Below are 21,358 nucleotides of genomic sequence, written 5' to 3'. Positions count from 1 at the left end.
AAAACAAATAATGATATGAACACAGAAGTAAGGAGGACATACACAGAGAAAGAAATAAAAGTTCTTTCCTATGGTGGCAGAAAGTAAACTGATTTTTATTCTATTTCCCTAGGCCAAAAGGAGTTTTCAAATTTAAACAAGAGGAACCAGTCTTTGGATACACCATTTCATCATATCTGCAAGATGGATGATTTTAGAGACTTTCACATACAATAACAATGAAACCTCACAATGGACCTGGGACACAGGCAAGTCCAAGATTCTCATCATTCTTTGCAACTCATGTCATGAATAAAGAATAGAGGAATTACCTGACCAACTTCCTTGCAGATAGAATACAAATCAAACCCTGTGCCTGAACACGTTTTGTCCACAGTATTAGACAGTATTTCTCCACTGCCCTTTCTATCTTTCCTAAAAAGTCATGCTTCAATTATTCTTAAAATTTTGTGAATCTCAGGTAACCTTCCAGATATTCTGTTCTCATGATTTTGGATGCTCTATTAAATGGTCATTCTTAGTAAATACTAAACCATTCTTAGTTTATATACAAAGTCAAGAAACAACGTCACTCTTTCAGTGATCATGCAGTAATTTTCAAAGTGGAAAATGAGTATTCTTTTCTCTACATATGCCTAGATATTATGCCATTTAGTGCAGACACATTAAATATTCATCTTAATTTATGATCAACCATATGTTATGTCTTATACTCTTTACTGAATTCACCGTCCATCTCTTGGGAAATGAACAACATGCTTCAGTTGTAAGAGTTTAAATTTAGGTTTTATGCTAAATACGAGAATGCTAAAGTAATACTATTTGCTGATTTAAAATATTATCCCTTAAGTTAAAATGACTGCAGCAGCTTTATTTTGCAATGAAGTATGAAAGAGTAAAAGCGGGAAATGTAGGAGACAGAAAGTACTGCCTAACTAAAAACTCCGTTTAATACTGTCTCCAGACCGCAAATGAGTATCCAAAAGTGAATCTCACTTAGAATCCCAAGTCCTAATTAGGAAGCTGAAATCCAAAGAGCCAGGAAACACTGAAGAATTCACTGAGAATCTTCAGTGCACATGAGGATAAGATCACCAAGAATCTCAGTAGAACTCATGCTGAAGGGAGTGTCCCACTAAAGCACCAACGAACAGAGAAGGTCTAACCGAAGAACCAAGGAAGGAATCACTTCACTCACCATCACAGGATCCAAGGGAAGCATATCTTTAAGGATCAAGGCAGGAATGACTCCAAGCCAGAAGATCCGAAGAGAGAAGTCCTGAATCCAGGAAGCTATGGCCTTTTTATAGTCCTTTTTTTTCCACGTCACTTCCTGTCTCTTCCCCTCTTCACAGGAACCAATCAAAGCTTGCAAACTGCTTAGCCCTACCTAAGGCTGGGCAGTCCCTTTTGGAGGTGAGATTCCAACTAGTGACTGGTCAAGTGTTAAGTAGGTGTGTTTTAAGTTTTTGATTGATTAAACTAAAGATTGCTGATTGACTACATTAGAAATGATAGACAGATAATTCTATATTCACACAGTGAAGGTCTGCCAGCCCCCAAGTCTAGCACTCCCTTCACTACAAAAAATGTCTTTTGGGATAACAGCCCTTATACACCTACTCTCATCTCACTCATCTGGACAAGAGTTCTTTGGGTCTTTTTTGTCTAATAGTCATGGTGCTTCTCCTTGCTGAAAACAGGAGAGAAAATTTTCTCTAGGCATTGGAAGCCCTGGGCATAAGAAAGAAGCAAGGGTTCTGGAAGGGAAAAATCTTAAAAATTCTTAATGGAAAGGGGGCATGCAAATAAGGACTATAGAATGGTTTCTGTTGTATTCACTGTTGGGACATTTGCAGGAGGGCAGAGATCATGGAAACCATTTGCAATCAGAAAATTCCATCTTTATTTCAATCTTGTAATATAAGGATAGGCACATTCCACAACCTCCATTATCTAGAACTAAAAGGTACCTTGTAGTAAAGGGGTAAAAGATCATAACTTGGGAGTCAGAAAAACAAATTTAATACAGTCTCAGAGAGATGGTAAGTGGGCAAGTTCCTGGGCAAGTTATTTAACCTCTCTTTGCCTCAGTTGCCACAACTATGAATTGAGGTCAATAAGAGTAGCAAACTCACAGGGATGTTGGAAATTAATGATAATTACGAACTCCTTTACTCAGCAATGGACATAGAACAGTTATTTGGAAATGCCTATTACCTTTCTTTCCATTCCTATCATGCAATTTGAGGAAAAAAGGAAGGAGCAATAATGATGAACTTGCTAGAATAGGCAGAATTAGAGGCTGTCAGATACAGTTTTGTACTTTTTGAATTTTATTTCCATATTGCTTTTTATTTATTTTTAAAACCCTTACCTTCTATCTCAGAGTCAATACTGTGTAGAGGTTCCAAGGCAGAAGAGTGGTAAAGGCTAGGCAATGGGGGCTAAACAATTTGCCCAGAGTAACACAGCTAGGAAGTTTCTGAGGCCAGATTTTAACCTAGGACCTCTTGTTTCTAGGTCTGACTCTCAATCCACTGAACACACAGCTGCTCCATATATATAATATATATACACAATATATATAATATATATATAATGTATTTTTTACATTAAAAAATTTAAAAGCATTTTTCCATGTTAACATTTATTTTTATTTCTCTTCTCTCCCCCTCCCAGCTCCCATAAGCATTTCCACTGGGTTATACAAATGTTACCACTTGGAACTTGTAAAAAATAGACTCGAATACAGGACTACAATCCCCATGAGCCTTTGCTCCACTTCCCCAAAATGCCTTGTAATCTCACCTGGGCCGAGATCGAGAAGGTATTTAAGTGGATTCAAAGGCTTTTGAGGGGCTTTTCTTGGCTCTTTTTGGACTTCCGTTTTGGAGCAGAGGCGTCTCTTCCATGATGTGAGGTTATTTTGGCTAGGCCTCTGGCCTAGGCACATGTTTCTTGTATATTAATCTTTAACCTTTAATAAACCTCTAAAAAATATAATACTCCTTGCAGAGAGAAACTAATTTCTACCTGCCTCAAGTCTCCCCATATTCCATAAATTTTAATCTTTACAGTTATGGCGACCTAATGGGAAAAAAAAAAGAACTTCCAATCTTCTGATTTCTTTTCTGATCTTAAATTCAGTTTTAATAGCTAGTACCTAGAAAAAAAAATTTTTTTTTTTGAGCCATATCTCTCTGGCCAAGGTTTTCTACCCTCGCAAAGCTGCTACAGGCTCCGGACCTGCTGCCCACCCCACCTGGCTCCGCCCCGTCACTTCCTGCCTGCAGCCTGCAGCCCTGATCGTCCTCACCTGGTACCTGGTCCCGGCCTTGCCCACCCCCGCAGCCGCTCCTGCTCCTGGCCTCTCACCGACCCGCTGCCTGCCTGTTTCTGCGCCCCAGACCCTCGAGCGTGACCCCAGCCGGCTCATCACCCAGATCCTTGGAGCAGATCGCTGAGGACTCATTGCGACCAGCTGGTAACAGTATTGGCCACGTGGGTGGAGGGGAGAGAAGAGAGGGAAAGGAGACCGGTAATTTTCCCTTAGGCTAAGCCTCCACGTGGCTGGGGGTATTGGCCACTGCGGGATCAGAGAGGGGAAAGAGGGAAAAGACTAGAGATCAGAAACAGACTTTTCAAACAGAAACTTAATAGCAATGGGCTGTTTAAAAGGATTTTTGACTCTTCTGGCAGTTTCATTGATTTTACCTGCCTGTCTGGGAGCAGACTCAGCCCAAAGATTCAACTTTACCTTTGGGGAGGAAAATGGGTGGCCCAGCGAACTGGAAGCCAGGCCCAGAGCCGGGAGGTCTCTAGTTAAAATCTGGCCTCCGATGCTTCCCAGCTATGGGGCCCTGGACGGATCCCTTGAACCCCATAGCCTAGCCTTTACTACTCTACCTTCGGACAATAGACATTTAAATGGATAATTAAAAACAAACAAACAAAAAAAAACCCCAAGGAACTTTGAAGAGACTAAAGGCTATATTCTAAGGCATTTCAGACTCCAATGTTTATAAAAAAATCTCTGTATTCTATTGCATTTTTTGTTATGGTTTAACTTTGTGATTTTAAGTTCATATATTACTGGATTGAATATTATTCTGTGAACTGAAGGTTGATTGAATTTATTTTGAATGTACTGAGTTTTAAAATTCTGTTGTTTTTCCCCTATAACTGTGTTAAAAAAAATATTATTGTGAATAAGCCCATATGAAAAAACAGCTTTTTTCTATTTTGCTGAGGATAGATGGACTTTAGAACTGGCTATAATTGTACTAACAACCTTTGGGATTTTAATTTGCTAAATACCTCAAATGATTTGATTTTAAGGGTTTTTTAAATATGATTTTTGGAATTTTTTTTTAACAATCTGGTTATTTTTGCCTGCTCCTACCACGAGGTAAGGCCAGTAGTAGCTGAAGTGAAATGTATTTTATAAACCCCCAACCTTCCCACATGTGAATGGAAGTTGGGCAGTTAATCTCAGGGCATTTGTATCCCTATAAGCCTCCAAGAAAAAGGAGCACCCCTTTATTTATGCTCTTTAGCTCACTATTTTACTTCTACCAGAATGATATATAGATTTCTTGATTATGTTCTAAACCCAAGATGAGTTTTACTTTGTTTTTAAAAATATGTTTAAATACCAAGGTTGAAGGATTGCTATGTTTGTAAAAATTGTGACAAATGTCCATCAATTCATAGGTTTTAAAAATGTCATACAGCAACTTATGTGAAATATGAAAGTGTGTTTGTTTGCTATTGTAATTAAATGGGCTATTGAGAATTTTGGGGATTTTGATATCTACATATTTGTACTACTGTATTTTTAAAAATGTGTTCAATTCATTTGCCTTCTACTCACAGTGATCATGGCCAGATACAAAGAGGAAACGGATCTCATTTTTTGGTGAGAAAGCCTTGTATTTTATTTTTCTTAACTGACACAGAGTGTCAATGATTATAAGCTATATTTTTGAATTTTTTAAAGCTCTTTTATTATTATATTTTTCTTGCATGTGCAATATACTTTTTCAGTTTTTTTAATTATTTTTTTCTCTCCTTTTTATATTTGAAGCACATGTCACCAGTATTAAGATTTTCTTTAACCTTTTGATTTTCAGTGCTACAAGTTTAAGATACATTTGCTAATGCATGCCCTAAAAAGCTAGAGACTATAAAAATGATGCCACTAATTATTTAAATAAATTATGGGACTTTGCTTAATGATTCTGTCTGATTCCAGGACAAGAGATACACACAAGAGCCATTTCATAGGCCAAAGAAAGGCCAATCTAGGATGGATTGATGCACTTCTAGGCCAATACAAAGGTCTTGAACCTAGAGTGAAGACTCGAGGTTACTATGTTTAACATGTGTTAAGACATAGGCTTTCCTTGTATCCACACTCACCCTGAAGATACTCACAGATGAGTATCCCCGAAACCTTGGCTCCTACTTGGCTTCTATAATCTGGTCCCTTTCTTTTCTGCCTCTCATAGTGTGGTACTTTTCTGTAGTCCTGGCACTGACTGGGTAAATGCATCATTACTTAGATCATTTTGATTGAGCCCTGATTGAAGGACCTGTTATAGATTTATTTTTCTTCTACTTGAAATTTTTACACATAAGACTTTGATAAGTCTATATTTTCATCCAATATTTTCTTTTCTTTTGGATTTTCTGATATCTTTTTAATATCTCTTGCCAATTGATTCATATACCTCATACCTCAGCCATGCATCCCTAAGTGATCCCTTTTTTTTTTATATCACCCTCTTAACGGGGGGAATGTAAAAAAATATCATTATTTAAATTGCAAAGTTTAAATTCCTTTTGAGAAGAATTTTAGGTAAAGAAGATGCTACTTCCCTGAATTCAGAAACTGAACTGTTGGAGAAGCCATCATGAAGAAGCCTCCAGACCACAAGCTGCACAAAATGAACTTTGGGTGTGGTTAATGAACATTTATTTGCATGCATACTTTCATGCCAAAGGGGACTGCCCCCTAACTGGCTTTCTGTCAATGCGTCCAGTAATTATTGGTTTTATTCTTTTCTTTCTCTTATCCTCAATTATTGTAATCTTTAAATTGATTATGTTTTCTTGATCCTTTGGAAAAAAATTAATTTTTTGCAAATGATCAAAGGGGGGAAATGTAAAAAATAGACTCGAATACAGGACTACAATCCCCATGAGCCTTTGCTCCACTTCCCCAAAATGCCTTGTAATCTCACCTGGGCCGAGATCGAGAAGGTATTTAAGTGGATTCAAAGGCTTTTGAGGGGCTTTTCTTGGCTCTTTTTGGACTTCCGTTTTGGAGCAGAGGCGTCTCTTCCATGATGTGAGGTTATTTTGGCTAGGCCTCTGGCCTAGGCACATGTTTCTTACTTGTATATTAATCTTTAACCTTTAATAAACCTCTAAAACATATAATACTCCTTGCAGAGAGAAACTAATTTCTACCTGCCTCAAGTCTCCCCATATTCCATAAATTTTAATCTTTACAAACTATTTCCATATTATTAATTTTTACAATAGAGAAATCTTTTGAAACCCAAATTCACAAATCATATATCCATATAAACAAATAATGAGTCATTTGTTTTTCTTCTGTGTTCCTACTCTCACAGTTCTTTCTCTTTATGTGGAAAGCATTCTTTCTCATAAGTGCCTTGGGACTATCTTGTATTAGCAAACTCCATTACATTTTAATATTCCACAATGTTTCACTTTCTGTATAAAATATTCTCTTGGTTCTGCTCATTTGACTCTGTATCATCGAGATTCTTCCAGTTCACACAGAAATCCTCCAGTTCATCACTCCTTACAGCATAGTAGTATTCCATCACCATCATATAACATATTTTGTTCAGCCATTTCCCAATAGAGGGACACCCCCTCATTTTCCTTTTTTTTTTTACCATCACAAAGAGCACAGCTACGAATATTTTTGTATAAATATTTTTCCTTGTTATCTCTTTAGGGTAGAAACCTAGTAGTGGTATTACTGGATCAAAGGGTATGCATTCCTTTACGTCCTTTGGGCAGAGTTCCAAATTGCCTTCCAGAATGGCTAAATCAATTCACAACTTCACCAGCAACACATTAGAGTCTCGATTTTGCCACAACCCCTCCAACATTTATTATTCTCCATTACTGTCATATTGGCCACTCTATTAGGTGTGAGGGGAGATCATATCCCAAAAGCTGGGATCTTTGGGTTTATCAAACACTATCTTGCTGAGGTCATTTATCCCACGTATATTCCACTGAACCATCCTTCTATCTCTTAGCCAGTACCATATTGTTTGGATATGTAAAATTGGAGATTTGACCCCTAGACTTCAATCCCCAGAAGTCCTTGGTACTTCTCAGAATTCCCTATAATCTCACCTGAGTCTCCACCTGGGCAAGAACACAATTTAGTATTTAACAGGCTCTCTGCCTCCCAAGAGCTCTCTTCCTGTACTCGGAGATTACAAGATGTAGTGAGGATGCTAAGCTCGGGGATTCTGAATTGGCTAATCAGCCGTAGGTGCGTGGTTTTCTACTTTGTACTCTTAATTCTAAAAACAGATCCTTAATAAACCTCATAAAATATAATACTTTTATTATTAGAAACTACATTCAATTTTTACAGACCACGTCGGTTGTGATGAAATACCTTCAATCTTCTTAACTTTCCTAAATCTTTTCTCTACTGTGACTAAGTTCATCTTTTAATAGCTACTACCTAGATTTTTTTTTTATTAAACCCTTACCTTCCGTCTTGGAGTCAATACTGTGTATTGGCAGTATTCCTCTTCCAAAAGAGGAAGAAGAGTGGTAAGGTCTAGGTAATAGGGGTCAAATGGCTTGCCCAGGGTCACACAGCTGGGAAGTGTCGGAGGCCAGATTTGAACCCAGAACCTCCTGTGTCTGGGCTTGGCTCTCAATCCACAGAGTTACCCAGATTCCCCCTCTAGATTTGTTTTTTAAGCCACGTTTCTCCAAGGCTTTTCAGAAAAGCCTCTTGATCAACTCGAGCCTGCTTGCCTGCTTGCCTGCATTCATCCACTCCGGACCTGCTTGATCTCTCTCCCTGTCCTGACCGGCCCCAGCCTCAGCAACTCTGGCCTCCAAGCCAGATTGCCCCAGGCCAGCCCCAGAACCCAGGCTGCTGGTAGCTGCCCTTTGTGTCTTCGGAACCAAACACCAGCTGGTAAAAACAGGGGTGATCTTTCCTTAGGCTACAATTAGCCTCTATGTGGGAGCAGGGGACCATGGGGGGGCGTGGTGGTGGTGTAAACCTCAAAATTTCTTAGACTTATAAATGTTGGAAATTTCACCATTGGGAAATTTCATACTTGGAAAATTTCCTACTGATAGTCTATTGGAATGTGAACCCCATTGGCATGGGAGGTTCCTCCTCCTCCCTTCTTAAGATTACTTTAGGACAGAAACCTTTTGCTGAACAATGGAAAGGGCTTTGACCTATGCTTAAGCATGGAACAGGAATTTCTTTGAGTCATGATTGATTTTTAGAATTGATACAATGGAGATACTTGGAATCAATCTCCACCCTACTCAGTCCTAACAGGATTTAGGAAGGGCTGCAGCATAGATCAAAATTTAATTATTCCAATCTCTACCCTACTCAGGGTAACAGGATTTAGGAAGGGCTGTAGCAAAAGATCAAGATTTAATTATTTGAGAATATGACCTTCAACAGACATGTGCAAAGCCACAGACCTCTGGGCGGTCCTGGGTTAAGCTAGAGCCACCACTGGCACAGGGAAAATGATGGACAGTGATTGGTAGATGTGAGAACTGAGGGGAGGGAACTTGGATGGTTTCCTTAAAGATAGAGGGGTCTGAGGACTGGGGTTGGTTGGAGAGTTTTGGCTCTGAGTGGTTGGAGAGGTGCTCTGAGAAGCTTGCTCTGGAGGAAGCTGAAGGTGGGGGCCCCGGAGACTGTTTCTCCATTTTTGGTCACGTGAGTAATAGGGACTGATCTCTTTCTTTGCCCCAGCTATCTAAGGGCTTGGGCCTTTTGGCCCAGCCTAAACAGAGGGGGTATTTAAGCCCTATTCCCTTCTCTCCCCTTTCTCTCTCTCTCTCTCTCTTTCTATCTCTAATTCCTTTCTTCCTCCTGTTTGTAATTAAACTCTATAAAAGACTGACGGCTGACTTGAGTTTTCATTTAGGAATTACATAGCTGAATTCCTTGGCGACCTTAAATTAATATATATCAGTCTTTTAAAGTGATTTCCTTGTCATATTGTGGCTGACCACACGGGAGTCTAAAGAATTCTCTCAATAAACCCCCCCCCCCCGGTATAACTACTATAGCCTCTAAAGTATGTTCAGCCTGCCCTATCTGCCAGGCATATGACCAACATGCATATCGTGGAAAAGCCTTTGGGGGACGTCCTCTGGCTTACACACCTTTTGAACATCTACAGATAGATTTCATAACAATGCCAAAGGCTGGACGTTATAAATTTTGTCTAGTAATTGTAGATCAACTAACCAGATGGCCGGAAGCATTTCCTACGACCCGAGCCACAGCAGATTTTGTTGCAAAGATACTTTTAAAGGAAATTATTCCTCATTTTGGCCTGCCAGCACGTATTGACTCCGATAGAGGGAGTCATTTTACCGATTCTGTCTTAAACCAAATATATTCTTGCTTGGGGATAACTCCAAAATTCCATGTTCCATATCACCCCCAGAGCTCAGGCCAAGTGGAGAGGATGAATAAAGAACTTAAGACTATGATTGGCAAATTATGCACTGAGACCCATTTAAAATGGCCTGAAATTCTCCCTCTGGCCCTATTTTATCTTAGAAGCAGGCCTAGAGGAGACTTACATATTTCACCATTTGAGATGCTTTTTGGACATCCGCCTATACAGGCTAAGCCTTTCTCCCCGGCTTATACATCGCTATTAGGGAGAGATATTACTATTGCTTCCTATATACAGGAGTTACAGCACAAACTAGGTGAACTTCATGAATCCGGAGCTGCAGTACAAGCCGGACCATTAGACTTTTCTCTGCATGACCTGAACCCAGGAGATAAAGTTTATATCAAGAATTTCAAGAGAACTGGAGCAACTCAACCTTCATGGGAAGGACCATTCCAAATATTATTAACTACTCCAACATCTATAAAGATTGGAGAAAGAGACTCTTGGATTCACTGCTCACATGTGAAGAAAGCATCTTCTGCTGAGACTGATTGACTCTATCCTATCATATGAATTGTGACTCTATCTTATCATATGAATTGGAGATAATAATCCATAGACAAATGGATGCTGTTTTTTCAAGAATATATTGAATTACTGATTTTTTCTTATTTTTCTTATTTATTTTATTTTATTTTTTGATCAGAATATTTGAATTTTTTTTCATTTTTTGTACTGAAGGTACACATAATTAATATTAATATTATTTTTCCCTGCAGTAATACAAGTTAATATATATACTCTTGCTATAATATCAATATATGCCTAAAAGCTTTAAACTATGGGAACCTGCTATTTATTGATAAAATATTATAGGACTGTGATTAATGTTTGTGTCTGATTCCAGGAAAAGAGATAAAAACAAGGAGCACAGACTAAACCTGAATAGTGCCAATAGAGCACACAAGAAATATTAAAGTGAGACTCGAGGTTGCGACGCTTAACTTATGTTTAAGTCGTAGGACTTCCTTGTATCTACACTCTTTTTGAAGTACTCAAACAAGTACAAAGCTTGACTATCATGCTGGCTCCCTATATCCCTGAGGAAAAAAAATCAGACGAGGGAATGACATTTCCCCATTAAAATAGAATTCTAATTCTTTTCTTCTTATATTATGGCAACTTCCTGTAGTCTTGGCTACAAATGGCTAAGTGAAATATTACTGCATTCTGTCCTACATACTTGTGGGATAGAAATTACTTTAAACTGGACCTATACAAGACCTATTTTGAATTTTTCTTATGTTTTTTATTATTTTTCTATTCTTTTGATAATTGACACATACAACCCCATAACTGAACATTGCATTCTGAGTTAAACTTGATATTTTTTTTTAATACTTACTTCAGGGGGAATTGTATTTTAATTTAAAATCTAAGAATTTTTTATTTTTTTTTGTTTGAGATTGTATTTTTATAAAAATCCAAGAATTTTGGTTAAGATTTTACTTTTATAAAAAAATTCAAAGATTTTGATTCTGTTTGAGAAAAGATCTTCAAGAAAGAAGCTTGAAACTTATATCCAGAGAATGAACTGTTGCAGAAAGATGCCGAAACCCTACACTTCATCAAGAAGATCAAGAATGAACTTTGGATGTGATTGATTGGACTGAACTTTTGATTGAACATTTATTGTAACTGTACACATTTATGCCAAAAGGGACTGCCCCTAATTTGGCTTTCTGTCAATGCGCCTAGCAAAACATTGGTTTTGCTTTCTTTTCTTTTCTATTTCCTCTCTCGCTATTCTAATTTCTCTTAGAATATTGAATATTGTGTATATCTTTAGTTAGAAGTGAATTTAGAACTACAAAATAATTATGTTAAATGATCAATGGGGAGACTAGTCTCCCAATGATCATCAGGGGGGATTGTAAACCTCAAAATTTCTTAGACTTATAAATGTTGGAAATGTCACCATTGGGAAATTTCATACTTGGAAAATTTCTTACTGATAGTCTATTGGAATGTGAACCCCATTGGCATGGGAGGTTCCTCCTCCTCCCTTCTTAAGATTACTTTAGGACAGAAACCTTTTGCTGAACAATGGAAAGGGCTTTGACCTATGCTTAAGCATAAAACAGGAATTTCTTTGAGCCATGATTGATTTTTAGAATTGATACAATGGAGATACTTGGAATCAATCTCCACCCTACTCAGTCCTAACAGGATTTAGGAAGGGCTGCAGCATAGATCAAAATTTAATTATTCCAATCTCTACCCTACTCAGGGTAACAGGATTTAGGAAGGGCTGTAGCAAAAGATCAAGATTTAATTATTTGAGAATATGACCTTCAACAGACATGTGCAAAGCCACAGACCTCTGGGCGGTCCTGGGTTAAGCTAGAGCCACCATTGGCACAGGGAAAATGATGGACAGTGATTGGTAGATGTGAGAACTGAGGGGAGGGAACTTGGATGGTTTCCTTAAAGATAGAGGGGTCTGAGGACTGGGGTTGGTTGGAGAGTTTTGGCTCTGAGTGGTTGGAGAGGTGCTCTGAGAAGCTTGCTCTGGAGGAAGCTGAAGGTGGGGGCCCCGGAGACTGTTTCTCCATTTTTGGTCATGTGAGTAATAGGGACTGATCTCTTTTCTTTGCCTCAGCTATCTAAGGGCTTGGGCCTTTTGGCCCAGCCTAAACAGAGGGGGTATTTAAGCCCTATTCCCTTCTCTCCCCTTTCTCTCTCTCTCTCTCTCTCTCTCTCTCTCTCTCTCTCTCTCTCTCTCTCTCTCTCTCTCTCTCTCTCTCTAATTCCTTTCTTCCTCCTGTTTGTAATTAAACTCTATAAAAGGCTGACAGCCGACTTGAGTTTTCATTTAGGAATTACATAGCTGAATTCCTTGGCGACCTTAAATTAATATATATCAGTCTTTTAAAGTGATTTCCTTGTCACAGTGGGAAGAGGAGAAGGAAGAGACTATTCCAAACAGAATGTTACAAGCATGGCTTATTTCAAAGAATATCTTTTGAGTGCACTGATTCTTTTATTTATCTCACCAGAGATTCAGGGGAGAAATTGAGCTCCCTGCAACTCTTTGGCCCAATTTGAGATTCCAAAAAACCCATCCTCAGTATGGGGAGGCAGCTCAGTGGATTGAGAGTCAGGCCTAGAGACAGGAGGTCTTTGTTAAAATCTGGTGTCAGACACTTCCTTGTTGTGTGGCCCTGGGAGGGTCACGACCCCCATTGCTTATCCCTTACCAATCTTCTGTCTTCTGACAATAGGATCTAAATGGATAATTAAAAAAAAAAAAGAAACCAACGAACTTTAAAGAGACTGGAGGTTATATATATATATATATAATTTTTTTTTAAACCCTTACCTTCCGTCTTGAAGTCAATACTGTGTATTGGCTCCAAGGCAGAAGAGTGGTAAGGGCTAGGCAATGGGGGTCAAGTGACTTGCCCAGGGTCACACAGCTAGGAAGTGGCTGAGGCTGGATTTGAACCTAGGACCTCCTGTCTCTAGGCCTGGTTCTCAATCCACTGAGCTACCCAGCTGCCCCCTGGAGGTTATATTTTTAAGGCATTTTGGACTCCAATGTTTTATTAAATTCTTTGTATTTTATTGCATTTTGCTGACTGTTTTGTTTAAGATTTAATTTTGTTGGTTTTAAGTTCATATATTAAAGCATTCAATACTATTCTGTTGCACTGAATCATTTTAATGTACTGGGTTTTAACTAATGTTATATTCTGTTGCTTTTCCCGTATAACTACACTGAACAAATATTATTGAATAAGCCCATATATAAAAACAGCCTTTTCTATTTTTGACTTTGTAAACTGTCACCTAAAGGATGGATAGACTTTACAAAAACTGGTTACAATCGTATAACAACCTTTGGAAAATTTAATGAGCTAAATATCTCAAATTGATTTTAAGGGGTCTTTAGACATGATTTTTAGATTTTTTTCCCAACAACTCTGATCATTTTGCCTGTTTCTAACAGTAGGTAAGGTACATTTTAGTAGCTGATGTGAAATACAATTATAACCACCACCTCCCACAGTTAAAAAATGTGAATGGATGGGACATCACAGTCTTATACCAAAGGAGCTGGGAAGTTAATCCCAGGGCATGTACCCCTGGATGACTCCCAAAAGAGGAGAATCTCTCATTTATAACTCTTCAGCTCACTTTACTTTCACCAGAATGATCTTTAGATTCTTGATGATGTTCTAGACACAAATAAGTTTTACTTTGTTTAAAATTATATTTGCCAAGGTTGAAAGATTTGCTACGTTTGTAAAAATTGTGACAAATATCCATTAGTTCATAGGTTTTTAAAAATGCCATACAGCAACTTATGTAAAAAATGATAGTGGTTTTGTTTGCTATTGTAATTAATTGGACTATTGAGAATTTTGGGGATATTGATACTTATATATTTGTACTACTGTTCTTTATAAAAAAAGTTACCTTGTGAAATTCATTTGCATGTACTCATAGTGGATCATGGCCAGGTATGAAGAGGAAATGGATGTCATTTTGATGAGAAACCTTGTATTCTATATTTCCTTAGCTGACACAGTGTGTCAATGATTATAAGCTATATTTTTCAATTTTAAAACTCTTTTATTATTATTTTTTTCTTGCATGTGTAATATACTATTTCAGTCTTTTATTTTTTCTCTCTTTTTTATATTTGAAGCACATGTCACCAATATTAAGATTTTCTTTAACTTTTTTGATTTAGCAGTAATATAAGTTTAAAATATATTTACTATAATGTCAACGCATGCCCCAAAAGCTTGAGACTATAAAAATTATGCCACTAATTGTTTAAAAAAATTTTGGGGCCTTGCTTAATGATTCTGTCTGATTCCAAGACAAGATATATAAAAGAGCCATTGCACAGGGACAAAGAAGCACAAAGTTAACCTGAACAGTGCCAATTGAGCACAGGGTCAAAGAAACCAACCAATCCCAATGGGGTTGATACATTCTAAGTCAATACAAAGGACTTGAACCTAGTGTGAAGACTTGAGGTTGTGACGCTTAACATACGTTAATACATAGACCTTCCTTGTATCTGTGAAAATACTTACAGACGAGTATCTCAAATTTGGCCCCTACCTGGCTCTTATAATCTAGTCCCTTTTCTGTCTTTCATAGTGTGGCAATTTTCTGTAGTCCTAGCTACTGACTAGGTTAATGCTTAATTGCTTATACCATTTTAATTAGGTTCCGATTCAAGGACCTGTTATATATTTATTTTTCCTTTCCTTGGAATTTTTACACATAAGATTTTGATAGTCTATATTTCATCCAGAAATTATCTTTTTTACTTGGATTTTTAAAATGTTTTTTATTTCTCTTGCCAATTGATTCATATACCTCATAACTCAGCCATGCATCCCTGAGTGATTCCTGTGTTTTTCAATCACCCTCTTCAGGTGTGGTATGTAAAAATGTAAAATTTATTATTATTTTAAATTGGAAAGTTTAAATTCCTTGAGAGAGAAATTTTAGGTTAAGAAACATGATACCTCTCCAAATCCAGAAACTGAACTGTTTGGAGAAGACACCATGAAGATGCCTCCACAGACCACAAGCTGCACGAGAAGATCAAGAATGAACTTTGGATGTAGTTGATTGAACATTTAATTTGCATGTATACTCTTATGCCAAAGGGGACTGCCCCCTAACTGGCTTTTTGTCAATACTTCTGGCAATTGTTGGCTTTGTTCTCTTTTCCTCCTATCCTCAAATTATTGTAATTTAAAAGGTGGTATGTTTACAAGACCCAGAGGAGAGACTAGTCTTTCTTGGGCCTTAGGGGGGTATGTAAAATTGGAGATTTGACCCCTAGACTTCAATCCCCAGAAGTCCTTGGTACTTCTCAGAATTCCCTATAATCTCACCTGAGTCTCCACCTGGGCGAGAACACAATTTAGTATTTAATGGGCTCTCTGCCTCCCAAGAGCTCTCTTCCTGTACTTGGAGATTGCAAGATGTAGTGAGGATGCTAAGCTCGGGGATTCTGAATTGGCTAATCAGCCGTAGGTGTGTGGTTTTCTACTTTGTATTCTTAATTCTAATAACAGATCCTTAATAAACCTCATAAAATATAATACTTTTATTATTAGAAACTAAATTTAATTTTCACAGATGATCACTACTTTATAGTATAGTTTGAGAACTGGTACTGCTAGGCCTCCGTCCTTCACATTTTTTTTTCATTAGTTCCCTTGATATTCTGGATCTTTTGTTCTTCCAAATAAACTTTGTTATAATTTTTTCTAATTCTATAAAAAATTTTTTTTGGCAATTTGATAGTTTTGGCACTGAATAAATAAATTAGTTTAGGTAGGACTGTCATATTTTTTTTAATATTAGTTCATCCTCCCAAAGGACAATTAATGTTTTTCCAATTGTCTAGATCTAGTTTTATTTGTGTGATAAGTGATCTACAGTTGTGTTCATATAATTCCTGAGTTTGCCTTGGCAGATAGATTCCCAAATAGTTTATATTACCAAGAATGATTTTAAATGGAGTTTTTCTAACCCTTGATGCTGAGTTTTATTGGAAATAGAAATTCTGATGATTTAGGTGGGTTTATTTTATATCCTGCAACTTTACTAAAATTAATATTTCCACTAATTTTTAGTTGATTTTTCTCGGTTTCTCTAGGTATACCATCCTATCAACTGCAAACAGTGATAGTTTAGTTTCCTCATTGTCTACTTTAATCCCTTCAATTTCTTTCTCGTCTTTAATTGCTACAGGTAGAGTTTCTAGTACAGTATTAAACAACAGTGGTGATGATGGGCTTCCTTGCTGCACTCCTGATCTTACTGGAAAGGCTCCTAACTTATCCTCATTGCAGATGATACTTGATGATGATTTTAAATAAATACTGTTTGTTATTCTGACAAAGGACCCTTCTATTCCTATATTTTCTAGTGTTTTTCATAGGAATTGGCAGTTGTATTTTGTCAAAGAGGTTTTCTGCAACCATTGAGATAATCATGTGATTTCTGTTAGTTTGCTTATTAATATGGTCAATTATGTGGATGGTTATATTGTTTAGTTTTGTAAGTGAATAAGCATATAAAACCACAACCTCAAAACAAAAACCAAAATCAACAACTGAGAAACTACTGGATCATTACGTTACTGAGAATACCCAAGTCTATCACAGTTGATCATTCCACAATATTACTGTTACGGTGCACAATGTTCTCCTGGTTCTGCTTATTTCACTCTGCATCAGTTTATGTTAGTCTTTCCAGCTCTCTCTGAAATCATCCTGGTCACCATTCCTTACAGCACAATAGTATTCCATCACCATCACATACCAAAATTTTTTTACCCTTTCGTCAACTGACAGACATCCCTTCAATTGCCAATTCTTTGCTACCACCAAAACTCCAGTTACAAATATTTTCCTACAAGTAGGTCCTTCCCGTTTTCTGATCTCTTTGGGGTAGAGATCTAGTAGTGGTATTACTGGATCAAAACAGGTTCATTCTTTTATAGCTCTTTAGTAGTCATTCCAAATTGCCCTCCAGCATGGATGGATCAGTTCACAACTCCAGCAGCAATGCATTAAGTGTGCTAATTTAGCTGCATCCCCTCCAAACTTTGTCATTTTCCTTTATAGTCATACTGGCCAATCAGGTAGGGCTGAGGTGGTACCTCAGAAGTCTTCTAACTTACTTCTCTAATCAAGAGGGATTTAGAACATTTTTTCATATGTGTAGTGAGAGCTGTGATTCCTTCATCTGAAAACTATTTATTCATAACCTTTGAACATTTGTCAATTGGGGAATGACTTGGATTCTTATTAATTTGACTTCTTTTTTTCTTAATGAAAAGCAGGCAGGATAACTTGGGGCAAAAATCAGCACTTTTAATGAAGACAGTCCCTTAATGGAAGATTCAAAAAACAGGGGAAATGTTCCTTACCTACAGAGAGTAGATTCTGCACATTCTCCAGCATGACCTCCAGGTACAGCTCTTTCTGAGAATGGTCCAACAGGCGCCACTCCTCCCAGGTGAAGTCCACAGTCACATCCTTGAGTGCAATTGATCCCTAAACGAGCAAAAGTCACGAGATTTAGAGCTGAAACTTCAGATTCCAACTAGCACAACCCTCATCAAATAACTGGAGGAAACTGAAGCACACAAAAAATTTTTACTCAAACGCCTAACCTGTAGGAGTGGCAGAGCCAGCCCTGGAGACCCGTCATTCAGAGCTCAGTGGAATATTGACAAAGGCATTTTGTGTCTGAAGTGAGAATGTTGGAAGAATAAAACCTGGAGAAGTGAGTTACTCTGAAATGCTTTTCCCCTATGGAATCTGAGATGGGAAGTGCTTTCTGAGTGAGGGGGGAAGATTCTGGAGAGGAGAAAGAGAGGTGATATGAAATTCCTCCTCATCCCGAGTGTCAGAATTGATCTGGTAACTATTTTTTTGAAGAGCTTCTAAGAAAGGAGCATGTACTGTGTATCCTAGGGGGGAATTGCTACCAGTGATTAATGACGAGAAAACAAAGAAAAAGGAATTCTCTACTTCATTTCCTAAAAGGCTGAAATACTCTTATCCAGATGAAAGTGTAAAGAGGATTCTAGTTATATGGGATCAGACTCTGACTCTAGGTAAGTAAAGAAGCACCATCTCAGGGGGCAGCTGGGTTGCTCAGTGGATTGAGAGTCAGGCCTAGAGATGGGAGGTCCTGGGTTCAAATCTGGCCTCAGACACTTCCCAGCTGTGTGACCCTGGGCAAGTCACTTAACCCCCATTGCCTAGCCCTTACCACTCTTCTGCCTTGGAGCCAATACACAGAATTGACTCCAAGATGGAAGGTAAGGGTTAAAAAAAAAAAAAGAAGCACCATCTCATGTTAACATTGAGAGTTTGAGGAACCACTGGCTAGGATGTACCATAGCTAAAACTTCCAGTCTTTGCTTTATGATGGATATTTTTACTGGAATGTATTCAGTCTTTTTATATTTAGTTACATAGAAAGAAGAGTATGATGAAGAAAGGAAAGGGTGTTCATCTTTTTAAAATATAACATTTTATTAACTGGAGTTGGGGATTGAGCTAATTCAAAAGGCAGTGTGAGTGTAATTCTCCAGAGGCAGAATGTCTTTATCTTAAATAATTTATTAATTAACTGATCATTTAATGTCGTCAGCTGACTCTTTCCAAAATCTAAAAGAAAGAAAAATATATGTATTTCCCTGGTGAGATCACCATACAGTCCCTCCCCTGACATCTCAGATTCATAAATAAACACTGAGGAGGGCGACTTGGGAGACTTCAGCTCCTCCCTTATTACTTCATCACAGAAGCTGCCACTTGCCCAAGCTTCCTCAAGCTTCCCCCAGGCTTGTGGCTGGTCCAGAACACTCTCAGAATGTGTCCAGGTTCACCATGGCTTGCCACTCCTGCCCTTAATCCTTTGAGTTTAACATAAGAAAAGAGGTTCCCCCTAGTTTCATAACTTGGGATGAAGGGGACAGCAAATCTGGAGCTCTAAACTTAGCCAAGTTAAAAGGAAATTTATTCCAATAAAATACCACAATTCAACATTAATTTTCAAAAACAGTTCATTTATGAAAACCAAACCTGGGGTCAAGGGTCAAGAAGTTAAGAGACTAAGGAATAAGAGACAAGGCAGTGGCCAGATCCGACAATGACCAGCCTCTTGGCAGGGCTCTCCTACTTTCCCATGTCCTCCATGGAAAACACAGGGTATACTTGGTATTAGAAACTTCCATTTCACCCCTTCCTGACCCACTTCCTATTTTCCATCATGGAATGCCACGTGGACATCCAGGGGAGGAATAGCCTGAGGAAAGGCTGAGAGTTTCCAAGCATGGGGAGACACAATTCTTCAGACCCTCTTTACATTCTAGAAACCTGAAACCCTACAGGGCACATTCCACTGTCCTCTACGATCATCTGAGGGCTTATTCCACACCCTGCAATGGCGTTTTCCATCCCCATGACTACACTGTATGTAACATCCTTCAATAGACACCTTTTTGTCACCATTCTTTGGGCCAGAACAAGCATTCCTTCTCCCACAACAGGAGCAGGGCAGAGAGCAGCCCCTGCAGCCTGCTCCTGACATATCTGATGGATGCTCAGAGTTCAGACAGGAATGGGCAGCAAAAGCTTCGCACTCCGACAGAGCCAGAAGCAGAAGGCAGAAGGATTTCAGGCCCGAAGGAAAGCAGAGAAACCTGGGCTCAGAGAAGAATGCAGAGACCTCAGTCCCAAGGAAGGCAGAAGCTGCTTGTTCAGAACTTGTCTACTCTGGCTGGTTCCTGGCAGCCCCCAGTGCCCCACCTGCCCTGCCTCTGACATCCCGAGATCTTGGCCGCTCTCCAGTGGCGCCCAAGGCCGGGACCTCCAAAATCTGCCAGCCTCCCTACCCCAAACTCTGCCCTTTGCTATCTGCAATGCCATTAGCATCAGAGTGAGCCCTCATCAGCCTAGACTCCTCCTAGGCACTTAAAGCACCCCAGGGCTGGGCAGCCACCTGCAAGGCTGGTCCCCCTGGCAGCCTCCCTCTCCCCTTATTCCAGCGGTTCTCAACCTGTGGGTTGCGACCCTGGTGGGGGACGAAAGACCAAAACACAGGTGTCGCCTAAAGCCATCGGAAAATACATATTTCCATGGCTTTAGATGCTGCGAAATCACACTACTTTACAGCAAGATCTCGGAAAGAATGGGGACCCTGCTGTCCTCACATCGTATTAATATTAGTTACCTTTCAGCAGCCCTCCCCCTATGGGGGGTGATGGATTTACCCTGTTGCCTAGAGACTGGACTCATGAGACCCAGAGGGAGAACCAGGGCACTGGCTCCGGAGGGGTTAAGAACGAGTCCTGGAGCGGGCAACAGAGCCGAGTAACCCCAGCAAAGTGAAGCCTCAGCTCGAGCTGGAGGGAGATGACAGGAAGGAGGCAGCATCTGCGGACCCCTCCCCAGGCAGGACTTACCTCCCACCCCAGCACTAGGCTGCCTCCTGCTGGACTAATATTTCTCAACATATAATTAAATATTGCTTTTGTGATTAATCACTATGTTTAAATTATGTTTGATTTGTAGCAATGAGAATACATAATGTATATCAGGTATTTACATTCCAAATCAGAACTGTAGCAAAATTACAGTTTGGGAGTAGCCGCCAAAACCATGTTTTGGTTTGGGGTCACCGCAACATGAGGAGCTGTATTGCGGGTCACGGCATTGGGAAGGTTGAGAACCACTGCCTTATTCCCTTCCCTACTCTGAATGCAGCGACCGGGGACTTCCTTGTTCCTGGCCGTGCATCTTCCCGGCCTTCACTACTGTCCCCCCAGCCTCTGCGCCTGAGGATTCCTCCAGGTCTGGGTGAAAGTCTCTACAAGGCCTCCATGGACCCGCCCTCTGTCTGACATCACAGTGAGAGGAAAGTCCTTTCAGTGCCTTTACATTAGCGATCAGGAACCAGGTGATCACGTAGCTGCAGTGCCCGTGTTCAGAGTCAGACGTGGCTATTCCACTGGGTAGGAGACATCAAGCATAGCAGTGGAGTCTCGGCCACCGTATGGGAAGGGATGGAGTTTGGTGTGTCCGAATAGTATAGCAGAACAAGAACTGGGG

At 39.2% G+C, this 21,358-nt stretch overlaps 1 protein-coding gene across 8 annotated transcripts in view; it reads right to left on the bottom strand.

Moving 5' to 3' along the window:
* LOC100618339 (zinc finger protein OZF-like) overlaps positions 1 to 21,358 on the bottom strand; it is a 49,055-nt gene that overhangs the window by 24,041 nt on the left and 3,656 nt on the right. For all 8 annotated transcript variants that reach the window (XR_008918194.1, XR_008918188.1, XR_008918189.1 and 5 more), the window contains one exon: positions 17,662 to 17,788. Coding sequence is in view for 2 of the 8 variants with exons in the window: in XM_016422684.2 (XP_016278170.1) it covers positions 17,662 to 17,788 (127 nt within the window). In the remaining 6 variants the exon portion in view is untranslated. The remainder of the gene's footprint in view (positions 1 to 17,661; positions 17,789 to 21,358) is intronic.

This window comes from Monodelphis domestica, chromosome 4 (assembly GCF_027887165.1).
Source record: "Monodelphis domestica isolate mMonDom1 chromosome 4, mMonDom1.pri, whole genome shotgun sequence".
Taxonomy (NCBI): Eukaryota; Metazoa; Chordata; class Mammalia; order Didelphimorphia; family Didelphidae; genus Monodelphis; species Monodelphis domestica.
The sequence above is the reverse complement of the archived record's forward strand: the minus strand, read 5'-3'. Positions and strand labels throughout refer to the sequence as shown.